The sequence below is a fragment of the Pantherophis guttatus genome, chromosome 1 (genome assembly GCF_059756535.1).
Source record: "Pantherophis guttatus breed Tessera chromosome 1, ASM5975653v1, whole genome shotgun sequence".
NCBI lineage: Eukaryota > Metazoa > Chordata > Lepidosauria > Squamata > Colubridae > Pantherophis > Pantherophis guttatus.
In genome coordinates this window covers 231,336,575-231,364,212 of record NC_142063.1, presented here as the reverse complement: position 1 = coordinate 231,364,212, position 27,638 = coordinate 231,336,575, and the positions used below count along the sequence as shown (strand labels likewise).

At 36.7% G+C, this 27,638-nt stretch overlaps 1 protein-coding gene across 4 annotated transcripts in view; it reads right to left on the bottom strand.

Moving 5' to 3' along the window:
- MYO6 (myosin VI) overlaps positions 1-27,638 on the bottom strand; it is a 134,603-nt gene that overhangs the window by 30,780 nt on the left and 76,185 nt on the right. For all 4 annotated transcript variants that reach the window (XM_060689157.2, XM_087882537.1, XM_060689158.2 and 1 more), the window contains exons 13-19: positions 23,732-23,889; positions 21,753-21,844; positions 20,327-20,399; positions 16,532-16,659; positions 14,587-14,682; positions 11,996-12,169; positions 6,369-6,407 (exon numbers count right to left, since the gene is read on the bottom strand). In XM_060689157.2, the coding sequence (XP_060545140.2) occupies positions 6,369-6,407; positions 11,996-12,169; positions 14,587-14,682; positions 16,532-16,659; positions 20,327-20,399; positions 21,753-21,844; positions 23,732-23,889 (760 nt within the window). The remainder of the gene's footprint in view (positions 1-6,368; positions 6,408-11,995; positions 12,170-14,586; positions 14,683-16,531; positions 16,660-20,326; positions 20,400-21,752; positions 21,845-23,731; positions 23,890-27,638) is intronic.

Sequence of the window (27,638 nt, the reverse complement as noted above, 5' to 3'; positions counted from 1 at the left end):
TCTCTCTATTACTATTTAATTTCATTGGGCAATTCTCTTTCAGTTTACCTAAATACAATGCGTCTGGTATTAATTTTTTTGCTACTCTGTCCCAATTTTTAGTCAAACTATTTAACCAATAATTGCAAATTTTAACCTTACCTTTAAAATTTTCCAAAAACCATTTGTAACCAAACTTCTTTATTTCCTTCATTTCCAAATTACCCCAAAGTTTAACATCTCCTTTTAAAATTTTTACTACTGTTTTTATATTAAATGCTCTATAATAGTTTAATAATTTTGGAATTCCTAAACCACCTTGTTTTTGGTTCTGATACCACATTTTCTTAATCAGTCTTGGTTTTTTATCCCCATTACAAAATTTATCTAATTTTTTTTGATATACTTCAATGTCCTTCTCGGTTAAAAAAATTGGAAGCATCTCGAATAAAAAGTTAAATTTAGGAAGTAACATCATTTTACATAAAGCTACTCTACCAAACCAAGATAACTTGAGTTTTTTATATTTCCCAATTTTCTCTTCAATTTCTTTTGTTACTATGTCATAATTTAGTTTCTTTAAATTTTTAATTTTAAGTGAAAGTATAATACCTAAATATCTTAAATTATCCTTTATCCTAATTCCAAATTGGTTTTGTAATTTTTCTAATTTATTTTCCCTATCAATTTCCATTAATAATTCTGATTTTGCCCAATTTACTTTCAAACCAGTCATATCTTCAAATTCTTCCAAATGTGTTTGAACTCTTTTTATATCATTTGTAATATTATTTAAAATGACAAGAGTGTCATCTGCATATAAATTAACTTTGACGCCTTTATAACCTATTAATTCTGAGTCCTCTTCAATCAAAGTTGTTAAAATTTCCATTGCTAGTAAAAATAGGGTCGGAGACAGAGGACAACCCTGTCTTGTCCCTGCTTCCAAATTTATATCTTGTGTAAATATACCATTTACCTTCACTCTTGCCGTACCCCTCTGGTACAATTTGGAAATAATATGAATAAATTTATTACCAAATCCTAATGCAGAAATTATTTCTTTTATAGTATCCCATTGTATAGAATCAAAAGCTTTAAAAATATCCAAGGCAAGAATACCTATCTTATCACCATTATTCTCAGCAATATCAATAACATTTAATACTCTTCTAACTAAATCACACATATAACGCCCTTTAACAAAACCTACTTGATTATGGTTTATATATTTATCTATAAAATCATTCAATCTATTTGCTACAATTGCAGTAAATATCTTAGCATCTTGGTTAATCAAGGAAATGGGCCGATAGGATTCAATTTTTTCTAGATCTTTACCTGGTTTCGGGATTAAGGATATAATTGTTCTATTCCAGGACATGGGAATATCATCTCCATGTAATATCTTATTATACAATATCTGTAATTTTGGGATCAAAATCTCTTTAAACTCTTTATAAAATTCTGCTGGTAACCCATCCTCACCTGGAGATTTTCCAAGTTTTAACTTCTGAATCACATCTTTAATTTCCTCAGAGGTAATATCCTTTTCCATTTTTTCTTTATATTTATTATCAATTTTCTTCTGACCATATTTTTCTAAGAAATTTTTTAATTTACAATTATCAATTTCTTTTTTAAGATATAATTCTTGAAAAAACTTTTTAACAATTTCACATTTCTCTAATTTTTTATAACATCTCTTACCTTTTTCATCTATTAGGACACCTATTTCTCTTTTTTCTTTTTTATCTTTCGCCATTCTTGCTAATAATTTTGAATTTTTATTACCATATTCAAAAAATTCTCTTTTTAAATAGCTTAGATTTTTTTTAACTATTTCTGTATCTTCCGCTATTTGTTTATTTTTCAATTTTTTAAGTTCCTCCCATAATTTCCTATCCTTAGTCTCTAGAAATCTATTTTCCAGTTCTTTTATCAATTTCTTCTTTTCCTCTATTCTTACTTTATAATTCTTATACTTCCTACTTGATAATTTAATACTTTCTCCTCTAAAAATTGCTTTCATTGTGTCCCAAACTGTTCCATAATTAACTTCCCCATTATCATTCCAATCCCAATTTTCTTCCCATTTCCTAAGAATATGATTCTTATCTTCCTCGTTTTTATATAATTTTTCATCATATCTCCAACAATTTTCTTTTTTCTCCAGAAACATATCTAATTCTAATAACAATTCTGCGTGGTCAGAGTCTTTAAATATTCCAACATCCATATTGTCCACGTTATCCATCAGATTCTTGGATACAAAAATATAGTCAATTCTTGAATATGAATTAAATACCTTTGAGTGAAAAGTATACATTCTTTCGTTACCTTTAATCTCCCTCCAAACATCTACTACGCCATTTTGCAACATCCAATTATCAAGTATCCCCATTTTTCTTATTCCACCATATCGGGTAGGATTGGTACTATCCATCTGGTTTCTAATTAAATTAAAATCACCAGCAATAATTACTCTCCCTACCCTTTCAGTTTGCAACAAATCGGTAATCTTATTCAAAAAATCTTTTTGATTCACATTTGGTACGTATAAATTAACTAACGTTATTTTTTCCTCGTTAATACATCCTGTTATTATCAAATATCGTCCATCAATATCTGCTATTACTTTGTTTTTTTCAAATTGGACTCTATTTGATATTAATGTTGCGACACCTCTCGATTTTGAGGACCCAAAAGCTTTTTCATAAACCTGCATCCCTTTTAAATACATCCTGTTTATATCTTCAGATTTCTGATGAGTTTCTTGCATAAAAAGTATGTCAGGAGAATCTCTTTTAATCTTAAGTTCTAAACGTCTTCTCTTAATCTGATTCCCAGTACCTTTAACATTCCAAGTCATTACCTTAATTATCCCCATTAATATTTTTAATTTTAACTATTCCCTCTTTTTCCTTTCCGTGACCCAAAACCCAAACAAATATATATAAACAACACATAACATAGAAAAAATAATAAAAAAAATAATAATAATATAAAACATACAAACAACATAAAACAAAAACTAACATAACACACAACCACATAAAATCTTCATCCCCCACCGTCTTCATTAAGACACGCCTCGTTTCCAAGAGTGGGGGAAAGGGGACCCCGTCCATCAGCTGGGTTGTCTCTTCATTGGCATAATTCTGGTTTCAATTGAACAACTGCAGGTTCTTCATCCCCGCACTCGGGCTCATCTTCCCTTTTATGTTCAGAGTCCAATGTAATCATCCTTTCCACTCCTTCACCAGTAAGATCTCGACTTTTCTTCTGTACCTCCGCCAAAGATGGAGAAATATCTTTCGTTGGTTTTCTTTTCCTCTTTGGTTTTGGACCTAAACCTCCGACCGCCCCTCCTTCTTCCTCTGGTGTTGATGTATATATTTCAATTCCACCCATTTTGAGTAATTGTGATCTTAATTCACTTTGTTCTTCCTCTTTTTCCAACAAGCCAAGCTCATGGAAGTATTGGACCACATCCGTTTCTATTGTGAATATATGCATTCTATTTTTATAGAAAAATTTCATTCGCTGTGGTGGTCTCCAATTATACTTAATACCTTTATCTCTTAATATTTTAGTAATTGGCTTCAGATAATATCTCCACGATCTTTCCTCTCTTGAGATATCTTGAAAGACTTGGACCTGTTTTCCCTCAATCTTCAGCACAGCATCACCATTTTCTCTAATTTTTGCCATTACTTGTAATTTATCATTAACACTCGCAAATCTCACCAAAACATTTCTTATTATTTCACGTTGTCTTCTAAATCCAATTCGATAAACACTTATCAAATCTGTAGTTATAAAATTTTTATCCAATCCAAGTTCATTAAGCCATTTCAAAACACGTTGTTTAACATTATCCACTTTTTCTTCCACTATGCCTCTTATAACAATGTTGGACTTCCTAACTTCTTCTTCCAAAATACATATTCTTCTATCCTGTTTTTCATTTTTAAAAAAGATTTCAGTTATTTGCTTATCAATTTTTTTTGTTTGCACTTGTAATTGGTCTACATTATCTTTTATCTCTGTTACTTCTGCTGTGTATTTAGCAAAATTAACATTAATTTCTTGAACAATTTGTTCCAGCTGGTTGAATCTTTCCTTCTTTTCTTCATCCATTTTTAAATGTATTTTTTTAAATTCTGTATCCATTATTTCAATTTTATCACTTAATTTGTTTAATGCCAACACAATTTGAGCTGAGTCAATACTAGCTTGAGAAATCTGTTTGACCTTAGGTCGCACTGATTCATCTTTAGATGGATCCATCTTAATAACTCCTGTAAATTTTGACCAATTATTTCTATAACTTTATTCACAGTTCAAAATCAATGGGTCATCAACTTGTATTTAAGATGTTAAATTATTGTAGAGGAAAATCTTTAATCCTCAATTCTATACCACAGATACTCAGAAGGGTCTTTTCAGAAGGACGTGGGCATATTTTACTTTCACTTTAAGAAGCCAGAGACGACAAATAAAGCATTAAAGAGTCCCAAATTTAAAAAAAATTGAAAGTCCAAGTTATTGAAGGCTTGCTTACAATTGCTTCTTGCACCAGAGGCAGTGTAAAATACAAACAATGAAATTCCTGTAGTCACGTTAATCAAGATCAGTTACACTCCTCAGCGCCATTTTGCCCTTCTGCGAACTTCAAACAGCAAACATGCTTTAGATTACTTTAAGACTTTTAACTTTTAGTCCACAATTTTCACAGCGTCTTCAAAAAAAAAAAGGGATAATTTTTTAAATTTTCAGACGATCCCACAAACAAACCGTTTAAATATTCAGCTATTCCAAAAAAAAGGTTCCTGTTCTCCACATTTATGTCGACTCCGACATTCAGGCAGGTCTCATATATCTTATTTTTATCTTATTCAAACATAGCCATAAAACTTAGTTTGCTGCCCTTCGCCCTGTCGACATCTTTTGCGGATCCAACTCACAATTAAATTCTAATTTATTGTTTTTCAGATCTCTTTAAATCATCGTCTCGCCGTTTCATCACCCCCTCTTGCTCACTTCACTTTAAAAAAAAACCTCAATTAAAAGCAGTTCAGGGTGACTAACCGCATCAATCTTAGTCCATCCAAGACAGGAACTCTTCAATAACGGACCTAGTTGTTATCGGACTTCAAAAATGCTGTTTATTTTATTTTCATCCGCTTTCAATTTTCCATATGCCGCAGAGAGACGAAGACAATGTCTTCTAAGCCACAGCCATGGACACGCCCCCCAAGCCACAGCCATGGACACGCCCCCCCCATGGACACGCCCCCCACGCACCTTTATAATCTCTGGATTTCAACTCCCAGAATTCCTGTGCCAGCATGAACTGGCTACAATGAATTCAGAACCATGGCTGATTTGACATTTAACCTCTGGAACGGGAAACAAAATGCATAGGACTGGCTAGAGTGGTGCTTCTGCATCATCCCTTTGCTATCCTGCAGATTTCATCGAGGATCACAAACTAGCAAGAACTTTATTATTTATTTATTTATTTATTTATTTATTTATTTATTTATTTTGTCGCATTTCTATGCCGCCCAACTCTCAAGGGACTCTACTTCAGCAGCAGGTAAATTCTGTTGGATTGAGGCTCCATGCAAGGCTTAGTGTGGCATATGAAGCTCAGCATTCCAAAACTGAGCAGGACCACAAACAAAATGAAATGCACTCATTTTATTTCTTAAATCATCACAAACATACAAAAAGTGCTGAATTTATTGTTCTGGTCTACTGTGGAGGCTCACAGGGGATTGTAAAGAGGAATTGACAAGTTATATGTCACCTCCCAACTGCAAATTTTTAATTCTTCATCTAACATTTCCTCGCTTACAATTTATATACATATATATATTCTCTAAATAAATGAATACATTTGTTTTGAGATGTTTATGTTAAGGCCTACAAGTAAACTACTGACCCCAAAGGGCTCCAATCTCTCCCTAGCTCTATTTTTTTAAAAAAAAAAATTGGACAGTTTCCTGCAAGCATGTTTCCCTTATTCTCTGGTGTAATGCGGAATCACTGATGAACTGACTACATGACTCTATACCTGTAAAATAATAAAGGATTCCCATAATACATGGATTTAGCCAAGATTACTCTTAAAGCTAAGTATGCTGGTAGTGACAGTTCCCATCTGCTCCCTGCATTAAAAAAAAATGTCAAATATGCAAAATGCTCATGTGTAAAATTCTGTTCAAATTTAACTGATGCCCTGGCTTTAACAGATCTCCATCCCCGCATTAGTACAACAAATCTAGGGTTTATTTTATTAACAGATGTAGTGCAAAAATATAAAAATAGATGAGGCCTTGTAACAGAAGGCACCGATTTTCCATGACTATTTTACTTACAGTGCTACGAAGCTTTTCCAGAAGCAGGTTTAGCTGAGTCTGTAAAAGAAAAGCATTTGTGTCAAAGTAGACAAGCACAAACAAAACACAGGGGAAGATACATCATTATCAGAATGCATCTCTAATCACTGGCTCTTTGCAAAATATAAATTGTTGCTGGAATGGAGTGCAAAGGCGAAGTCGTATGCTGGGCCTGACCAGCCTCAACTATGTCAGTTGCTGCACTTCTAATTCTTGGTTGAACACCTCTAGCCACAAAGAGGTTTACATCTTTGCATACCGACAGGTAAAGGGAATGCCTGGGAGCGAAAGAAAGGAGGGAAAACCAAGTTGTCAAAAGATGGCAAAGCCACCTGTGAAGAAATGCCCTTAGGTAGAAGACAAATCTGTGCCCTGACAGCAGAACGCCACATGCAACGTTCCCAATCGAATACCTTTCAGATACCCTGAAATATAACTCCTATTAGATCCAGGCTGTACGGCTAAATGAACGCCATACAGCTCAATATCTGGCTAATCCTTTCCATTGACAGCTACCATATTCACAACAGTTTAGGGACAGCTTTTTTTACCCAATAATCTTATTCCACTGTTATAAAGAACAGATGAAGTTCAGTTGGGGTCTTCCTTCAAGCAAAGATCATGAAAACACAAAATGCATCTTTTTAGTGTAGGATGCTTGGGGTTTTCTCAGCTTGGTTGTTTTTTTGCAGACATTTCATTACCTAACTAGGTAACATCATCAGCACTAAAATAGAATGTGATTTGCTTTCTATTTATATGTAAGTGGCTTGCCCTGGGAGTGAGTGTTATTGGTAGTTCCTTGATTGTTGTTTACAATCAAGCTCAGGAAGTACCAGGACCCCACAGTTCAATCCTGAGTAAATACTCTCTTCTATTGGTACATCTTGTTAGGCTGGTATCTGACATAACCTGCCTTGCTGGAATATCTTCTGCCAAGCATTTGATGATAACTGGGATAGGAGACCCTGGGTTACCAGTTGTTGATTTATAAAATGACAACTTTGGTAAACTGGTTTACTATGAATAACAGTTTTTATATCAATTTTTAATATATAAACCTGTTTACTGCTGGCCCAGTGATGGAAAATCAGATGGTTAATGTAATAAAGAACTGTTGGTTTTTTTACATGCAGAATAAACTACCAATGCCATAAGAATACATTCATTATATCCACCCAACCCACCAGAGCAGGGAGGCAGGGAATGCGTCTCCTAAGGAGGTGTATCTGTTGGGACACAGAACTTCATGGCCTTCTCCATGATGGCTCCCTCCTTTTGGAATATCATCCCCACAAAGACGGCCCCAACTTTGACACTCTTTCGCAAGGCCTTGAAGACCTGGTTTTGCTAGAATTCAGAGTGGGATGGAACCAATCAAGTGGCTCATTTAATTGAGTGCTGTCGCCAGAGGAGGGGCTTATTTGTTGTACCTTGGATTTTTATTTTTTGTAAGCTACCCAGAGTCACTGAAAGTGGGTGGGCACACATACAAATTGTCTAAATAAATAAATTCAAGCATTCAGTTCCCCACCAACAGGCAAAAATTGCAGAGTCCAGGAATAGTTCCATAATGGCATCCTACTTTTCTAGAGTTCAACAGATTGTACATATAAGAATCTCTTGGTTCCTAGGACATAACATACCTTTATCCAGCCAAGCTCATTACACCTCTTCCCCTCCCTGTCGTTTATGACAATAGTAGGAGGGGATATTTATTTTAATTGTACATAATTCATCTTAACACATTGTGCAATGCTATTGCTACAAAAATAATCAACCAAAATAACAGCTGCTTGTAAAGAAAGAAGGAGAGAGTAGACTGCATATAGAAGAAAAGCAGCGATATCATATACAACCACTCTCATTAAACTTTTAAAGTCAATACACTTAAAATATTTCTCTCTTGCTTTTGGAAACTAGAGCTGTTGCCATAGTACTCACTGGCTACAATCTTTCTATGTAACAGAAGAGCATTAACTTGTTTGCTTATTTTGAGCTCATGTTGAAACCCTATCCATTCACCTGAGAAACAGATATTCTGTCTCAAGTTAGTAAATGATCCTGAACTGGCTCCTCTGACAGGATTGTTTTGTTGGACTAATTAATTAATTAGTTTTGTTTCACTAGGTTAAAATGCCACTTCTAATAAAGAGTCTGCTGGCTTACAATCCTGCTGCCTCAAACTAAGATTAAAACAATCCAATAAATTAATGAAAACTTTAACAAAAATTAACAACAGACTGAACAAAATTAAGGAACAGTGCCTACAACAAAAATCAAAATCACTCATGCAAAAAAAATGGAATGAACCAATTTATTTCTCTCTCAAAGGGCAACCAGCAGGAACGCATTATCTGATACAAACCAATGGTCTCTGTTTTAAATGTTTTATATTACATTTCATTGTGTTATATTACATTGTGCTTGTCCGGTAGCTCTCATTCCCCACCTAGGGATAGAAGGGCTAGGTAAGAAAGGAGGAGTGCAGTAATGAAGATGTTGTGAATTGCTCCTTCTTCCCAGCTGCACTGGATTGATGCAGGAAATATAGAAATAGCACTTAGAGTTATATACCGCTTCACAGTGTGTTACAGCCCTCTCTAAGTGGTTTACAGAGTCAGCATACTGCCCCTAACAATTTAGGTCTTCGTTTTTACCGACCTCGGAAGGATGGAAGGCTGAGTCATCCCTGAGCGGGTGAGAATCGAACTACTGGCAGTCAGCAGAATTAGCCTGCAATTCTGCATTCTAACCACTGCGCCACCACCAAATATCCACATAGGTTTCAACCCTCTTTTATCCATAAGAATCTACTGTTCATGAATACATATTCACCACTGATCTGTTCAGCTAAAAATTCACAAATCCAGTTGCCTGCACATCTGCAGCATCTGGCATATCCATCTTTTAGTGTTCACTGAGTAGGGCACAGTGCTCTGAAGGAAGGCATTGTGTATACAGGATGCAAGAGACTGATCCATTTTATTTATTTTTAGATTTTTTAATCCCACCTTTATTATTTTTATAAATAACTAAAGGTGGTAAATATACCTAATACTTTTTCCTCCTCCTATTTTCTCCATAACAACCACTCTGTGAGGTGGATTGGGATGAGAGAGAGTGACTGGGCCAAGGTCACTCAGCCTAAGGCGGGACTAGAACTCAGAGTTTCCTATTTTCTAGTCTGATGCCTTAACCACTAGATCAAATTGGCTGTCAACAAATTTTAAAACTTATTCAAAAGAGAACATGATGGAAAGACAAAAGAAACATTATTTATGGTACTAAGTACATAATTATTACCCTTGGAAGAAAATCAGAATTCTGCTCTAGAAAGAAATGTTTTCTCATTCTCACCAAGCAGAATTGACTCTCTGGGGATCTGTGGCTCTGTCTGAGGATGGTTGTTTCCTTGTAGACATTTCATTACTGAACTAGGTGATAATATCAGTGCACTGATGTTACCCAACTGAGTAATGAAACAACTGCAAGAAAATAATCGACCTCAGAGAGCATTGAGGACCCCATAACATAAAAACTGTTTGACAGAAAAAGGAGAGGGAAAAAAAAACAACAGAGAAGGCTTCACACAGTGCTTCCAAACCTGAGTAAATTACTCCAAATTGGGTCAAAGTGGTTTTTCTGTCAGTAATTACACACGTAAACCCATTAACCAATCACAACAGGGACATTTAAAGTGACTTGAGGTGTTTTACCTAAATTGGAAAAAAAAGACTTTCCGATAAGCAGTCTTGGGTACTGAAGGAAAACATTTGGGAAGCACTGGCTTAACATATCAAGGACAGAAGGCAGCCAGAAGTCAGATTTACAGCTCATAACAAAGGAATAAAAATTAAAAAAAGTATCAGACTCTTTAGTTAGTTAGGAAAAAGAAAGAAAACAAATCCCTGGTGCCCTGAGATTGTTTTCCCCTTAAAAAGCAGAGTGTTTTTCTTTTTTCTTTCTCCTTCTCACTGCATTAGAACCATTGGTCATGTTTCACTTTCACAGACAGCATTCACTATTTAAACGGAACATCCCCTGCAAGTTAATCAGGGCCACTTCAAAAGCACACAGTGTAACAGTATAGCGGAGAGAAAAGCTTTTGAAATTGAACATATTCCATTTGGCTTTGGCAAAACAATTGTTTTCCACAGCCCCTGTCATTTGTGTGATTCTACTGCTGAGGTATTTAGTAACAGAGTCCGTGAGGATTGCTCATTTCTCTGAAACATGCAGCATAGTCATAGCAACCTCTTAAGAAGTACAAGGCATGTGCTAACAGCCTGCTATTTGTCTCCTAAAATTCCTATAGCACTGCTTATACACAGGTGGTACAGGTGGGCTGAACCAATCACTCAGGTACACTCTAAATTTAATTCAGATTTATGGTGCAAACTAACTTTTCCTTCCTTAAATGCCTATAGAGATTCTCAATCATCCGGGTCATTTTTGTCCCAAAGGTGCTTTTTTTAAAAAGGCAAGTGGACTTTCTTGATTTTTTTCCTTTTGAAAACGTTTCGCTTCTCATCCAAGAAGCTTCTTCAGTTCTGGATGAGAAGCGAAGCATTTTCAAAAGAAAAAAACCAAGAAAATCCACCTGCCTTTTGAAAAAAAAGCACCTTTGGGTTTTCCTTCCTTAGTAGCAACTAAAGGCTGGACAGAAAATGTTAATGAAGTTTTTGTTTTAGTGGATAAGAATTTTATGTTAGATATCATGTTGGCAAATTTTGCTTTTACAACATGGTGGATAATGATTTCTGTAACATAAAAATTAAGAGCATTGTTAGTATTCTTAATTTAATTACTGTATATCTTAACTGTTAGGTATATATAGATAGGTTGGTGTTTTGCTTGTCTGCCTAGTTGCTTCTACGTGTGCTGGATTTAAGCCGTAGGAAAATGTCATTTGAATTTTTGGTTTAAAATTTCCAAGGAGAACTTGAACCATGAGCTGCATGGAAAAATAAGTAAAGGGACAATAGGAACATCCAAAAATTGGAAATATGAGATAAGGTTATTATAAAAGATAATGTGGAAACAATTTCCTTTGTTCAGAAGTCATGAAAGATGATCAAAGAATGATGGTAGGCATACATGAAATAACTATCTAAGACTTTACAAATTGATCCAGCAAAGTAAATAACAGCTGCAATGTTTCCAAAAAAACCAAGGCTCCCCAAATCTGTAGAGTCTGTAAAAAAAAACCTGTTAAAGCATTAAGATCTCCTACTATAAGGAATGCTAGAAAGCAGTGGTGGAATTCAATTTTTTTTACTACCGGTTCTGTGGGCGTGGCAGGGGAAGGATACTGCAAAATCTCCATTCCTACCCAACTCCAGGGGAAGGATACTGCAAAATCCCCATTCCCTCCCCACTCCTGGGGGAAGGATATTGCAAAATCTCCATTCCCTCTCCACTCTGGCCAACCAGAGGTGGTATTTGCCGGTTCTCCGAACTACTCAAAATTTCCGCTACCAGTTCTCCAGAACCTGTCAAAATAGCACCCCTGCTACAAAGGATAGTGGAATGATACTGAATCCACTATCATATGTGGATTCCTTTATAGGACTATTAAAGCCAGTCTTATAAAACTACCATACCTTGAATTTGTTGCCCACGCTGATAAAACTTAGTTTTCCTGCTTTTTGCTTAGTATCCTTATTGTTGTTAGTGTTGGACTCAAAAAGTAGTCGGATAAATTTATCTTTGGATTCACATATAAGGGATTCCAGAGACATATGCAAAGCATCGTTGTTTTTCTCCACAAACTGGGTCTGAGGAAAATCAGAAGCATTTAAGTCACTCAGGAGAGCATCCAAATCCAAGCTCCCTGTAGATCATATATATAGGAATTAAAACAAGCACATATGAAAAAGATTGGCAACAACCAACTCTCTCTAAAAGCAATGCTGTAAAACCTCTGCAATTTTTTTTTTCAGCATGGAAGAATAGACCAGCTCTATTTTCAAGTAGCAGTTTTTGGGACAAATAAACATCAATACTATCACTCCATGGAAGACTCCTAAGCATCAACAGGTTTCGGGCTATCTTCGGCCTGAACAAACCAAACAGTGTCGGCTGGCGGCCCCCAGGGGGAGAGCCTTCTCTGTGGGGGCATCTGTTATTTGGAATGAGCTCCCCCCGGAGATACGGAGGATCCCGGATTTACGCATCTTCCGCCGCGCCCTCAAGACCATTTTATTCCAACAGGCTGGCCTGGCCTGGTATATGAGAAATTTTAAATTTGTTTTAAATATGGGGATGTTTTTTAATTCATCTTGGGCCAAAGAGTTTAATATGTTTTTATACTGTTTTAAATTTTATAATCTGTGTGTTTTATCTTTTTGGCTGTTCACCGCCCTGAGTCCTTCGGGAGTAGGGTGATATATAAATCTAATAAAATAAAATAAATAAAAATAAAATAAATAAAATATCAGATTTTAATACAATTGTTAATTGGTAAGGCACATGTAATAGCAATAGTACTAATTTGCATAACTTGCATCTGTATAACCACACTGTCTTGCTTTCCTTTTTTCTCTGTGTCACCAGTTTAAATCTTACATCTGTCAGCCAATCCCTGTATCTGATGAAGTGAGCTGCCACCCACAAAAGCTTAAAACTTTACTTTAAAATTGTTAGTTTTTAAAGGGGCTGCTTGATTCATTTTGATTTTTTTTTGGGGGGGGGGGGGAGGGCTACAATATATTAACTTGGTTCTACTCCTACAATTTTTTCAGGTATTCTTCTCCAAAATGTTACTTTTCCTAAAACAATTATATATTGAAATGGAATTGCTCATAATGAACACATTTCTTGCCTTGATAACGAAAACCCTGGGACTACCAGCTAAAGTTAACTATTTTTTTTTAAATTTCTGGTGAATTATTATAATAAACCAAAGAAACAACTATTTGCTATCACTCTCACACAAACAGGTAGTCTTTGACGTACAACCATAATAAAGCCCAATGTTTTTGTTGCTAAGCAACATAGTTGTTGAACGAGTTTTGCCTCATATAACGACCATTCTTGCCACAGTTGTTAAGTGACTCACTGCAGTTGTTAAGTTAGTAACATGGCTGTTAAGTGAATCTGGCTTCTCCATTGACTTTGCTTGTCAGAAGGTCACACAAGGTGATCGCATGACCCTAGGACACTGCAACTATCACATATACTTGCAAGTTGCCAAGCATTCAAATTTTGATCATGTGGCCATGGGGGAATGCTGCAACAGTCGTGTGAAAAACAGTCATTTTTTTTCAGTGCTGTCGTAATTTCGAACAGACACTAAACAAATGGCTGTTAAGTCGAGGACTACCTGTTGTGTTATTACTTAGAGAATGGATGGTTCTTAGGTTATCTCTGTGTTCCTGAGCAGAGGCTGAAATGTGTAAGAAACAGGAGCTCTATAGTGATGGCCATGCATTTGTGAAGGCTTCCAGACTCACATTGTTCACTTTCCTTTTGCATTGAGAAAGCAAGTATGAGTTCCCTTAAAAGTCTATGCTTTTAGCTGACCTATTTATTTGTGAATTAATTCCCAGAGAGATCTCCTGATTGTCCTTCAATATGGTGCTACATATTTTATAGACTCGTGATGGCGAACCTATGGCACGCATGCCATAGGTGGCACATGGAGCCATATTGGTGGGCACGCGAGCGTTGCTCTAGCTCAGCTCTAGCACGCATGCGCATGCTGGCCCACTGATTTTTGGGCCTTCTGGGCCCACCAGAAGTCAGCAAACGGGCTGTTTCCAGCCTCTGGAGGGCCTCCAGAGGGGTGGGGAAGGCTGTTTTCGCCCTCCCCAGGCTCTCAGAAAGCCTCTGGAGCCTGGGGAGGGCGAAAAATGGGCCTACTGGGTCCACTGTGCCAACACATGCCAAAAGAGGGGGGAGCACAGGGGGGTCATGGGCACGTGCATGGGGTGCAGGCACATAAAATTATGGGTGTTGGCACGCACGCGCACGACCACCCCGCACTCCCCCCGCTTTTGGCATGCGATGGCAAAAAGGTTAGCCATCACTATTATAGACAGTAATTGCTCTGTAATGCTAAATGCTCATTGTAAAGGGAGAATTTAACTTATATTAAAATAAACATTTATAGAATATCCATAAAAATAACCAATCATTGATTAACACTTTGCTTTAAAAAAAAATTAAAGAACGAGCAACAGCATTAATTTACCGTCTCATAGCAAACTGCTCCTGCAAAATGTCTGACGATAAATCCCTCATCATCACGAATATTTCGATGAACAGCCAATTTAGACTTCCTGGGTATCTGAGGTGAAAACAAAATATAATTTAAGATATATACAGATGTAAAAAAAAAAAAAAAAAGCTGCAAGAACTCATGACAAACACCAATGAGAGTTTTTTTAAAAAAATTATTGTGAAGAAAATCCAGCAGCAAGGTCATCCTGTGGCAATATACTGGTTAAAGCGGTCTCAATTGGCTCTTAGTTAATATTGTTAAATTGCACTAGCTTGAATACATAAAAAGGGAAAGGAATCTTAGGAGCTTTTAAGGTACATCTTAACAAACAGATCAGGTATGTGCAACAAGGCAGATCTTCTAATAACCTGATCCCTGGCAGTTTAGGCTCTAAGCATTAAAAAGATCAGTAATTTAAATGAATTTAGAAATAAGTCACTGGAATTAATTCAAAATCAACTGTACCGCAATCTACTCAAGTCATCAGTTTGCACCCACATTTTACACTACATATAACTTCTGGTGAATGTTTTGAAAGCAAGCCTACAGAGCACCATCTTTGGATGGGACATATGTAATAAATAATGGTAACTATATTGCCATCACAATTGCTGTTTCCTGCCATTTAGGGATACAAGGATCCTAAAGGATCACATCTAGCTACTTTTTTTAAAAAAAATCTGTAATTTCACCTAACCCACAATGGATTTTGCAGTTTGTCTTCAATGATGACATTTTTAGACATAAAGATGTAGGGCCTTTTAATGCTTGGTCACAGCCTTTTCAAATAAAGATTTATTTATTACTGATACATTGGACTTCAACCCTGCTTTTTGGTCTAGCAGCTCAGCATGGCTTACACGGGAATCTCCCTTCATTTAAATGCCACAATAGCTCTCTGTGTTAGACTAGACTGAGAGAGAACGGCTAGCTAAAAGTCATCCAGCAAGGATGGACTTGAACCTCAAACTCCTCCTTCTTTAATCCCTACATATCTAAATATTCAAGTAAGTTTTCCTATAAACATACAGAGAAAAGTTCTATCCCAAATATTTCTCACTGGAAAGAATGCCATACAGGCTCCAAATTGTATTTCTTATCTGAATTTTAGACTGATATTCCATCTCTTCTCCAGGGATTCAAGATTGAAGGGGTTCCTCTTTGTTTTATCCCCCCGCCCACACACACACACACACACAAAAGTGAGGAAAATTGGACTGGCCCAAAATCACTTATGGTGTTGAAGGTGGATTTCTATTTGGTTATTAGCAGTCCTAGTCACCTAAACCAGTGTTTTTCAAACTTGACAACTCCAGGAACTGAAGTCCACACATTATAAAGCTTAAAAAGTTTTTTAAAAAACACTGACCCAAACTATGGTGTTATTCTGGTTGAAAAATGCCAATCTACACTTTAACACAACATGATTGGCATCAAACTCTTGTGCCGCATGGGTAGGGTAGGGTATCTAAAGAACTTGTCACAAATTTTATTTTAGGAACTGTGGCAATGAATGCCACAAAGCAAGTAATTTCATAACTAGAGTGGCTTGTTCATCAAGACCTCGCAAAATTCTTTATTTCAGGGACTTCGCCAAACTGAACTGATTCTCCACTTTCACTGTCTCCCTACCACAGTCATCCTCTCTATTAGTGAAGGGTAGCCATCTGGTTTTGAAACAAGTATTTGCTTTTGTGTGAATCCACTTGTTGCACTTATCTTTACCTCCTTAAAGAAAGCATGGCCTTTTTCTGGGATCACAAGGTAGCCATGCAATCCTTGGAATGTGTGCATCTGAATTAAAGGGAAGCTGATATAATGCAATAAAGAAACAAGCCAATCTCAGGCAAACAATTGTTTATATAAACTGATTCATTTGGGGATCAACTAATCTAAATTCAAAAACTAAACTTACTGATAGCCTGAAATGTTGTTTTTGTTTCTGATGAACCACTGAAGCGAAATGTTGATCGCTTGGCTGTGGAAGACGATTTTCTTCATCCAAAATATCAAGAATTCCTATCAATTTTCCTTCAATCAAATCTGTTTGAATGATAAAAAAAAATAGGCTATTTCATAAATAATATGGAATGATAAAAATCTAACTTAACCAAGTAAGAAAATACTTGCATGTATCCTATTAATGTTATACTTTCTATAACCCATAGAAATCTCAGCCTAACAAGAGAGATGCAGTATGACTATTTGAATTTAAATTATTTAAAATGTGAATGATTGCAAGTTATTGGAGTGGCTGAAGTTTAAACAAAATTCTCAACCGCACTAATATGCTGTTATGGTTTAATATCCATGTTTCTACTGTTATTCAAAGGCTTTACAAATATTCATTAAAAGAACAAAAAGTTATGATAAAATCAAATTCAGAAATATTTGTATAAACATTTTATGAATATACTAGAACAAAAGTAATCAAGAAATACATCCATGTTGACAGCAAGAAGGTTCTTGACTTATTACTGTAGGATGAAGAACAATTTAAATTAATAATAAAATATCATTAACCCTTCCCCTCTACACATTGTGCCTACGGCAATACATATATTCACATCCACAATATCCAGAACAATGGACTCACTAAATTCCTTGGTCCAGGAAAAAGCCAAGTATTAATTTCATGAGTCTGAATGTACTTCCAGAAGGCATTCAAGATGTTGGTGGCCACCTATAAAGCTCTTTCTGGCACAGGGCCAGCAGTCTTACATTGTCTGTAAGACTGCTTCACTTTGATTGATACCTGTCCCACCAAGTCCAAAAGAAAGGACATGCTCCAGGTCTCCTCAGGTAAAGAATGGGATCTAGGAAGTGGGTTTTTCTTCCTCTCCTCAGGTACACCCCAGGATAATATGGAATTGGCTGACCCTGCCAGCTTTTCATAATGCACTGAAGACCTAAATATGCTCCAGAATATGGAGCAAAGTTGGGAGGTAGATTACCTATGAAATGTTACCATAAGTTTTCCTGGTTTATTCTCAGCACTTTTTTAAATGTTTTGTTGTATTTTTTTCCTAAGATTTTTAAAATGTTTTGTTAGCTGCCCAGGGACATATCTGCAGAATGGGTAGCCAACAATTAATCATGGAACAAACTTGCCTCCAGAATGAATGCTCTGTGAATGCTCCAACAATGGAAGTTTTTAAGAATTGATTGGACAACCATTTGTCTGAAATGTTATATGGTTTCCTGCCTGAGCAGGGGATTGGACTAGAAGACCTCCAAGGTCCCTTCCAACTCTTATTCTATATTCTAAATAATGTAGGGCCATATAAATGTATTTCATTATTAAATGATATGAAAAATAATGCATTACAGAAAGCTAACAGGGATAGGGACATCCAAAGCTCAAACAGATATTTTGTTCCGTAGAGCAGGCACAGAAAGGGAGAAGGCACACTTCTCAGATCCCACTAAATAACACCATTCTTGAACTTCACACCTACTTTGCGACAAAATGTATGTTTTCAAAGGTGTGGTGGAAGAACTATGGGAAATACAGCTGGGGCTACAGGTAGAAAGTCATAAAAACTAATCTTTTTTTCTGCTTTCTACCTGAAAGAGCATCAAGTTAACAAAGCAAGTGAACCTTCCAGTTCACTTTTCTTCATGTAAACATGACTTTTAAGGCTGTGAAAATATGGCTTGTGCCACTAACCAGTGTTTAATACACTCTACAATGAACTCTCTTATTACTGAGATGAATGGTCCAGACTAATTAACCAGCTTCAGATTTTGGTCTGGTGGACCCAAGCTGTTTTAGTGGGAAGACTCAAGTTGAAACATTAAAACGTTTCCATCCAACTTAAAAAATATTTTTCTACAGTTTCTCTTCCCCAACCATTCCAGCCACAAAATATAGATTTTTTGTTAAATCTAGAAGGTACAGTTGCAAGAAAAAGTATGTGAACTCCTTGCGATTACATGGAGTTTTGCATGAATTGGTCATAAAATGTGCTCTGAACTTCATCTAAGTCACAACAATAGAAAAACACAGTCTGCTTAAAATATTACTACACAAACATTAGATGTTGCCATGGTTTAATTGAACATAACATGTAAACATTCACAGTGCAGGGAGGAAAAAGTATGTGAACCTTTGGACTTAATAACTGGTTGACCCTCCTTTGGCAGCAATAACCTCAACCAAACGTTTCCTGTAGTTGCAGATCAGACCTGCACAACGATCTGGAGTAATTTTGGACCATTTCTCTTCACAAAACTGTTTCAGTGTAGCAATATTCTTGGGATGTCTGGTGTGAATCGCTCTCTTAAGGTCATGCCACAGCATTTCAATCGGGTTGAGGTCAGGACTCTGACTGGACCACTCCAGAAGGCGTATTCTGTGCTGTTGAAGCCATTTTTTGTTGAATTACTTGTATGCTTTGGGTCATTGTCCTGTTGCATCACCCATCCTCTGCGGAGCTTCAGTTGGCGGATAGATGGTTGTACGTTTTCCTGCAAAATGTCTTGATAAACTCTGGAATTCATTTTCCCTTCAATGACAACAATCCATCCAGGCCCTGAGGCAGCAAAGCAGCCCCAAACCATGATGCTCCCTCCGCCATGTTTTACAGTGGGGATGAGGTTTGGATGTTGGTGTGCTGTGCCTTTTTTTCTCCACACATAGTGTTGTGTGTTCTTCCCAAACAACTCAATTTTGGTTTCATCTGTCCACAGTATATTTTGCCAGTAGTGCTGTGGAACTCTTTTGCAAACTTCAAACGTGCTGCAATATTTTTTTTGGACATCAATGGCTTCCTCCGTGGTGTCCTCCCATGTACTCCATTCTTGTTTAATGTTTTCCTTATTGTAGATGTGTCAACAAAAATGTTAGCATGTGCCAGAGATTTCTGTAGGTCTTTAGCTGACACTTTAGGATTCTTCTTTACCTCATGAAGCATTCTGCACTGTGCTCTTGCAGTCATTTTTACAGGACGACCACGCCTAGGGAGAGTAGCAACAGTGCTAAACTTTCTCCATTTGTAGACAGTCTGTCTTACCGTGGACACATGAACATCAAGGCTTTTGGAAATACTATTGTAACCCTTTCCAGCTTCATGCAAGTCAACAATTCTTGATCTTGGTCTTCGTGATCTCTTTTCTGCGAGGCATGGTTCACATCAGACAGTGCTTCTTGAAACCAGTAAACCCAAAACAGGTGTGTGTTTTTAAAGGGCAAGACAGCTGTCAGCAACACATCCAATATCATTACACTGATTGGAGTCAAGGTTGGCTCACTCCTGGCTCCAATTAGCTCTTGGAGAAGTCATTAGGCTAGGGGCTCACATACTTTTTCCTCCCTGCACTGTGAATGTTTACATGTTATGTTCAATTAAACCATGGCAACATCTAATGTTTGTGTAGTATTATTTTAAGCAGACTGTGTTTTTCTATTGTTGTGACTTAGATGAAGTTCAGAGCACATTTTATGACCAATTCATGCAAAACTTCACGTAATCCCAGGGGGTTCACATACTTTTTCTTGCAACTGTATAAATTACAGTGTTTTTTTTTCAAAGTACCTGTAATTTAACCTGGGGGAAGGTAACATTTCCCCAAGTCATTGTTCCTAATTGCTTTAAAGAATAAGGGGGAAAAAAACCCAAACTTGATATAGTTCTGCATAGTTTTAACAGAAGCCATAATCAATAGAGCTTTTGCATATAAATCTTATGCCAATACTCAATTTACATACCTATACAGTCCTGGTTATCCACATAATGTACTTCATTAACACCTAAATCTTCTTTTTGATAAAGTTCTTGTTCCTGTAAGAAAAACAGAATTATAATAACCTGTCTGATCATACCACCTACAAAGGGGTTAAGCACCCATGCTTGAGATGTCAGATTCCATTAATGGCACTGCTATTCTTCTGACTCTGTGACTTATTTCCAATGAAGCTGAGCCCACTCAAAAAGAACTTGTCATTCTGAAGCTGTAATGAGGTATTTTAGTGTGGTAAGCAATTTGACTTTGGGAACATAAAACTCCAAAACTGAAATAGCTGGAACTTGTTTTGAAAAATTCAAGCTTATTTTTTTACAAAATCCATATCTGTACCAAAGAAAGAAATGATCTGAAATCATTCTTTTCCCATTTTTCTTACTTTTTCTTTTGGTACCTCTATCTTCTCTCTTTCTTGGGTTTTTTTTCTTTTTCGTATTTTTTTTCTTTAGATTTTTTTTCTCATCTGCTTATTTTTTTTAATCTTGTGTTTTTGAAAATCAAGAAAGTTATTTTAAAAAAACCCTCAGGCTTCTTAAAGAAAGAAGCTTCATATTTTTGAAACGAGGAATATTCCTGTTTTGTATGTTTATTCTTTTCTGGACATTAGGGATCATGAACACTTATGAATAAAGTTGATCTTTTTCAGTGTTAGTGGTATAACAACATAGCACTCCTTGATGTAGTGTGGACTAGAATATTGTCACTTTCAAGTTTTCAAGGGCTTTGCAAGCATGCCACACGTGCTCTAAATGCCACCGATGACACCGATTTAGACATAAATCCTCAACAAGTATTCACATAAGACTTTTCAAGTCACCATGTAAGAAGAAAAAGTGCTGCAAGAATTGTGCTGTAAAAGACTGAAACCAGAATCAATGATTTCCAGGCTGAAGATGGCCATTATGTAAAAACACGACAGCCACTTGTCTTCAAAGCCACCCAGGATATTATGCTCTGCCAAGTATCCATAAATTAAAGGAAAGAAGAAGCCAGGAGTTTTAATCCCACGGCTATAAATCACTTTTAACTTCTCATTACCAGGGAGAAGTCAATTGCGCCGTATGTCTTTGTCTTTATCCACAACAAAGATTCTGCTCTAGCCAAACTGGACCTATAAGTGTTCTGCCTAGCTGAAAAGTCAAGCTAAATTGTGAATGTCACAAGCTACAGCATGTGTTTTAGTATCAAGTGCTGGATAGAGCAGTATGCCATGTGGGATTATTCTGGAGATGACTGAGTTCTGTGAGATTCAATGAAATAGCTCCTGACATTGCTGTAGGCAATATGTGAAGCTGACCAAGATTAAGAGAAAAATAAACACATAATTAGGATAGCATATCTGGTTTCTTTCCTGAACCTCCTGATAGCTTGGCATGTTCTACATTCATTACCTCTTTAAGGATCCTTTCATTAAAGAATTGCTGTAGCTTCTCATTACAGTAATTAATGCAAAACTGTTCAAAGCTGTTGTGTTCAAAATATTCTGCAAAACAAAATGGTGAACAGCTTTAAAGGCATCATGTCATGGTCCATTGTAACACAGCATTCCACAATCAGGCCTTCTACACTGAGATGGGCAGAAGATTGATCTAGAGCAGGGGTGTCAAACTCACGTCACGGCGGCATCACATGACATATCGGGACTTTTTTCCCCTTCGCTAAACCGGGCATGGGAGTGGCTAGCGAGTGACGCATCCAGCCTGCGGGCCAGGAGTTTGACAGTCCTGATCTAGAGGAACCAGTAGATCTCTCAATTTGCTGCAGGTCAAGAAGGATTTCCGACAGCCAGTAGTTTAAATAATAGCAACTCTCTATGGGGGACATGATAGCAGTATTCCAGTATTTGAGAGGATGCCACAAAGAAGAGGGGGTCAATTTATTTTCCAAAGCATCAGACAGGACAAGGAACAATAGATGGAAACTAATCAAAGAGAGAAGCAACTGGAATTGAGGAGAAACTTCCTAACAGTGAGGACAATTAACCAATGGAACATCTTGCCTTCAGACATTCTGGGTGCTTCATCACTAGAGGTTTTTAAGAAGAGACTGGACAGTCACTTGTCTGAAATGGTATAGGATCTCCAGCTTGAGCAGGGGGCTGGACTAGAACTCCAAGGTCCCTTCCAGCTCTAATCTGATTCTGATTTTATTATATCACAATGATTACTTTGAAGCAAAGAGAGCTTTGGGTTTAGCAATCTGGTACTTTCCAACTTTTTTTAAAAAAATAGTTTTTGCAAGTCTGAAATTAGCTGGTATCTGCTTTACACAGTAGTAGCTGCTACTATTACATAGGATGAATTACATCTTGTCCACTGGCAATGCTGGGAATTGCAGAACCAAGAGATACAAGGATACTAGGAAATGAGGAAAGCTAATCAAGAACAAAATCTCTCTCTAGCAAACATGAAAATATGTGCAGCTAGAATTCCCTAAATTAAATGAAAAGAGTACTTTCCCCCATTTTCATATTGCTGGGGGGAAGCCTTAATGAGAAGCGTGAATGAATGGATTCTTTATTAAAGCTATTGGCCGATACCTTGAAATTCTATAAGGCTTAATGTCCAGACAATAAGCAACACACACCAAAACAAAAATAAGTATATGTACATTTGGCTGTGCACCGCCCTGAGTCCTTCGGGAGTAGGGCGGTATAGAAATCAAATCAAATAAATAAAAATAAATACATAAATACATAAGCACTGCCCTGCTGGATCAGACTCCTTGCCCACCTAGTCCAACAGTCTGTTTTCACAGTGGCCAACCAATAGTAGAAAGAAGCCCACCAATTTCCCAGCCACTGGTAACAACGTATAATTAGCAGGAGGCTGTTGGCTGCAGACATTGAGAGAACTGGCCTGCCTATTTTGCTCACAGTATTGTTCTCAAATGCACTCCTTTTAGAACAGATTAAAAAAATAAATAAAGTGGGGTTTAAGAAAATATCTCTAAAATATCTAGGCATTTGCGAACTGATGAGTTGGCTGGCTACGAAGTGCACGTCAGACTCACATTTTAAGTCAAATCATTTTGGACAAATCATTATTTTTATTATTATTAGATTAGTACCCCACTATTATTTGTAGATCTCAAGATATTGTACAAAATGCTCCTCTGTCCTATTGCCTCTACAACTACAACCCTATGTAGATGGCAGGGCTAAGAGAGAATGACAGGTCCAAAGTCACCCAGATGCCGAAGGGAGGACTAGAACTCACGGTCTTCTGATTTCTAATCCTGCACTAATATTTTAATTGCTACATACAACAGGCTCTCAAATTTTGCCATTCCATGTCCAGGATTTCTTGTTGTAAGAAATTATAAACATGAAAAGCACATGGTCTGAATAGTTAAAAGGCAAAACACTTACCAAAACCTGCAATATCCAGAACACCAATGAAAAAAGACGACGTCTCAAATGGGAAACATTGATTTACCCTGTTGACCACATGGTCAAAGAGGTGACTATAGACAGTTTTTGCCAAAGCATCACGTGCATTATTTGCTTGTTCTACTTTTAATGGAACCCTGGAGGGGGAAAAATATTATAATTACTATCAATTTGTTCCATATTTGTGGGGACAACTAGGGAGATTACAATAATATGGTCAAAATTTAAATAAACTAAATATTTAATAGAAACAGCATTAAATATAACCATATGGGATTTCTGCAATAAAAGTTTGGCAGATGACAAACTTCCTCCTAAACAACAGAAGAAAAACAATGAAACTATAAGGGAAGAATTCAGTGGTGAAATCCAAATTGTTTTACTACCAGTTCTGTGGGCATGGCTTGGTGGGCGTGGTGTGGCTTGGTGGGCGTAGCTTGGTGGGCATGGCAGGGGAAAGATACTGCAAAATCTCAATTCCCACCCCACTCCAGGGGAAGGATACTGCAAAATCCCAATTCCCTACCCACTCCATTCCCACCCCACTCTGGGGACAGCCAGAAGTGGTATTTGCCAGTTCTCCAAACTACTCAAAATTTCCACTACCGGTTCTCCAGAACCTGTCAGAACCTGCTGGATTTCACCCCTGGAAGAATTCCATGAGAAGCTAATGGAAGATCTTGTCTTTGTTAGACACCAACCTAAGAAACCTTAGCAATATGTCGGAAAGCAGCAAAATTGCTATAATATTAGTCAACCGAGTTCCTAATGGAAGTTATATAGTAAGAAAATAGACTAAACGATACCAAATTGTTCACAAGAGCATAACCACAATCACACAACTGGAAGTATGCTAGATGCAGAGGCTAACATATTAAAGGTGTGCAAATCAGATGGAACTGAGTGTCCCAATCGATTTGGAAAATCAGTTTGATTCATTCTGGATGTTTGAATCAGTTCAGGCCAAATCCTACATAATGGAATTTGAATGCATTTCCATAAAACACATGCCAGGGAGTATCAAAATTGGTCCAGCTAGATTCAGAGAGTTGAACATAGGAGAAGTCCATAAAACATAGAGATCTGCTGGTTTTATGACCAGGCTGGGCTTATGTAAAGTACCAATGCCACACTGGCCATGCATGTTCACACCATCCTGAATGACTTGTGGATATTCCAACATTGGAAGTTTTTAAGAAGAGATTGGACAAACATTTATGTGAAATGGCATAGAATTTGCTGCCTGAGCAGGGAGTTGGACTAGAAGACCTCCAAAGGTCCCTTCCAACTCTGTTATTCTGTTCAGTAGTTGCAGAAGAATTGTGGAAAAGTATGGCTATCATTGTAAGAACTGGACTACAAGTTTATGTAAATAGAACTTTCTCATATATCCAGACTGTGTGTGTGTGTGTGTGTGTGTGTGTGTAGATAGATAGATAGATAGATAGATAGATAGATAGATAGATAGATAGATAGAGATAGAGGTGGGAGAGAGAAAAAATATTATATATATAACTTATCAAGGCCACTCAGAGAGAAGAAACATGATAATTTTTTTCATTCTCTTTTTTTAAAGTTGCTCTTTTTATTTCTAGCTTCCCTGGAAATGTGGAAAAACTAAATCAAATAAATTCATTCTTTTTTTATGAAAAACTAAAAATAGTAGAAAATGATGTGTTAGTCACTGTTATATATCCTAGCATTAGCATTGTTTTTCAGTAATAATGATACTGATTTTCTTCTGCAATGCTGATTTTGCTGATTTTGCAGCAACGTTGAAATAGTATTTCAGTGCCATTTATTTTCAAGGACATTTATTTATTTTTTTATTTTTCAATGCCATTTATTTTTTAAAAAAATCCATCCCTGTGAAACCAATTATATAAGATGAAATGTGGCTTTTTAAAGAAAAAGTCTTTAAAATAAACCATATGGATGCAATAGCATGTGACATTAAGGCATCATTGACAAGACAGAAATGCATAATCCCACAAGGATTTCAGTTCGCATCTGACAGATGAGGTAAAAGTTGCACAGAGAGAAAAAGATGGAACCAGCAATATTGGAACGACATGAAAAAGAAGTAGAAAAGTTTGTGCTGAAACACTGAATCCAGAAGAGCAACTTGAAAGAGTAGGAAGAAAAAGCTGGAAAGATACACTGTCCCAAAAGAGTTTCATTGAGGATTGAGGTAAATGTTCCTAGATAATATTTTCAAAAGCACCTTGAAGGGCCTCCAGAATGCTTCCAGGAGACCCATAAAAGATTACTGCCAGAGATCAGTTCACTTGTATTTTCAGTTCTAACAGGCTGCTGATCCCACACTCATTGATTTCAAACTTATATTGTTTTTGATGAGCACATTACAGTAGTCGTCTACTTAAGACCATTTCTTTAGTTACAATGGTACTGAAAAAAGTGACTTACAACCACTCGTCACATTTATGATCATTGCAGTGTCCCTATGGTTACATGATCAAAATCCAGCTGCTTGACAGTTGAACTGAGGAAGTTGCAAATGATGATCACACAATGCCAGGACACTGCAACCATCATAAATTCAAGCCATTTATTTAAAATTGCCACTTATTTTCAGGATCATGTATTAATTTATTTTATTTTTAGCACCACTTATTTATTTTTTTTAAATCAACTGCCAGTGAGAAAAGTCAATGGGGAAAGCCAGCTTCGCTTAACAACCATGTGACTCACTTAAAGGACAGTGATTTGCTTATCAAACACAGCAAAAAAAAAAAAAGTTGTAAAATTGGATGTGACTCAATCAACAACCACCTCCCTTTTGTGATGGAAGTTCTGTTCCCAATTGTGGGCGCAAGTCATGGACTTATGTACAACAATTAAGGTTTAACCGTGTGACCATGCCAGTGAGGTCAAATTAGATTAAATCAGTACCTATTCAGATAAGACTGCTTCTTTCTGAATTAACCTCACTGGGGCCATGTGCTAAAGTCACTATCTACTATAGCAAGCAGGATCTCTGAGAGAATCCAGCAACTTGTTTTCATTGCCCTTCCCTCCTTTCAGGATGGCAGTCTGAACTTTTTCAGTCACCTTAAGCCCTGCTTACTGAAAAGCACAATCCTATTTGAACTGATGCGCTGACACAGTCTGAGGAAAGCTGAAGTCAACCCTGGGTGTGCTGTTCTCTGGGTCAGCGCAGAGAGGAAGTGTAGAAGGCTTATAAGGCCAGCATTAAGAGCCAAAGGCAGCCTGACTTCTCTAACTTGATGAAATGTATTTAAAGAGAACGTACTTACTTACTAATTATGAAATAGTAACATGATATGATGGACCCAGTGCTCCCTCCCTATTACTGAAAATAAGGGGTCAAGTTAGTGAAAGCTCTCATTACTAGAAAATGGCTGCAACTGCATTTCATTAGAGTACAAATAGCTTTAAAGCATAATCTCTTGATTTATCTTATGGTAATAGGCATTGACAGAATCTTAACTTAAAAATAGAGAGAAGGTTCTTTTCTATACTCCTGGGACATTTAAAATCTCAGCAGTATAATCCTCAAAGTTCATGTCAATGGTCAATCTTTTAAATAAGGCATTTGACTCACTTTAATTTTACATTAAATAGTAGATAAAATTTAAAACAGAAGAAATATTTCAGGAGCTAAAAAGCAGAAGTTTTATTGATACATGTAGTTAGGGAGCAACTACAGATACCTGTTCTATGAAAATTGGGAACTATAGAAATTGAATGCAACCGTTCAATTAACTGTTTGTACACTAGTTACAGAAAAATAATCACTGTTCTCGATGCAACATGGGAACCTTAAAACGTTTAGCAGTATAACTGCAAGACTAGGTTCAATTCAGTCTAACTCAGGTTTCAGTACCATTGTTTCCAACTTAAA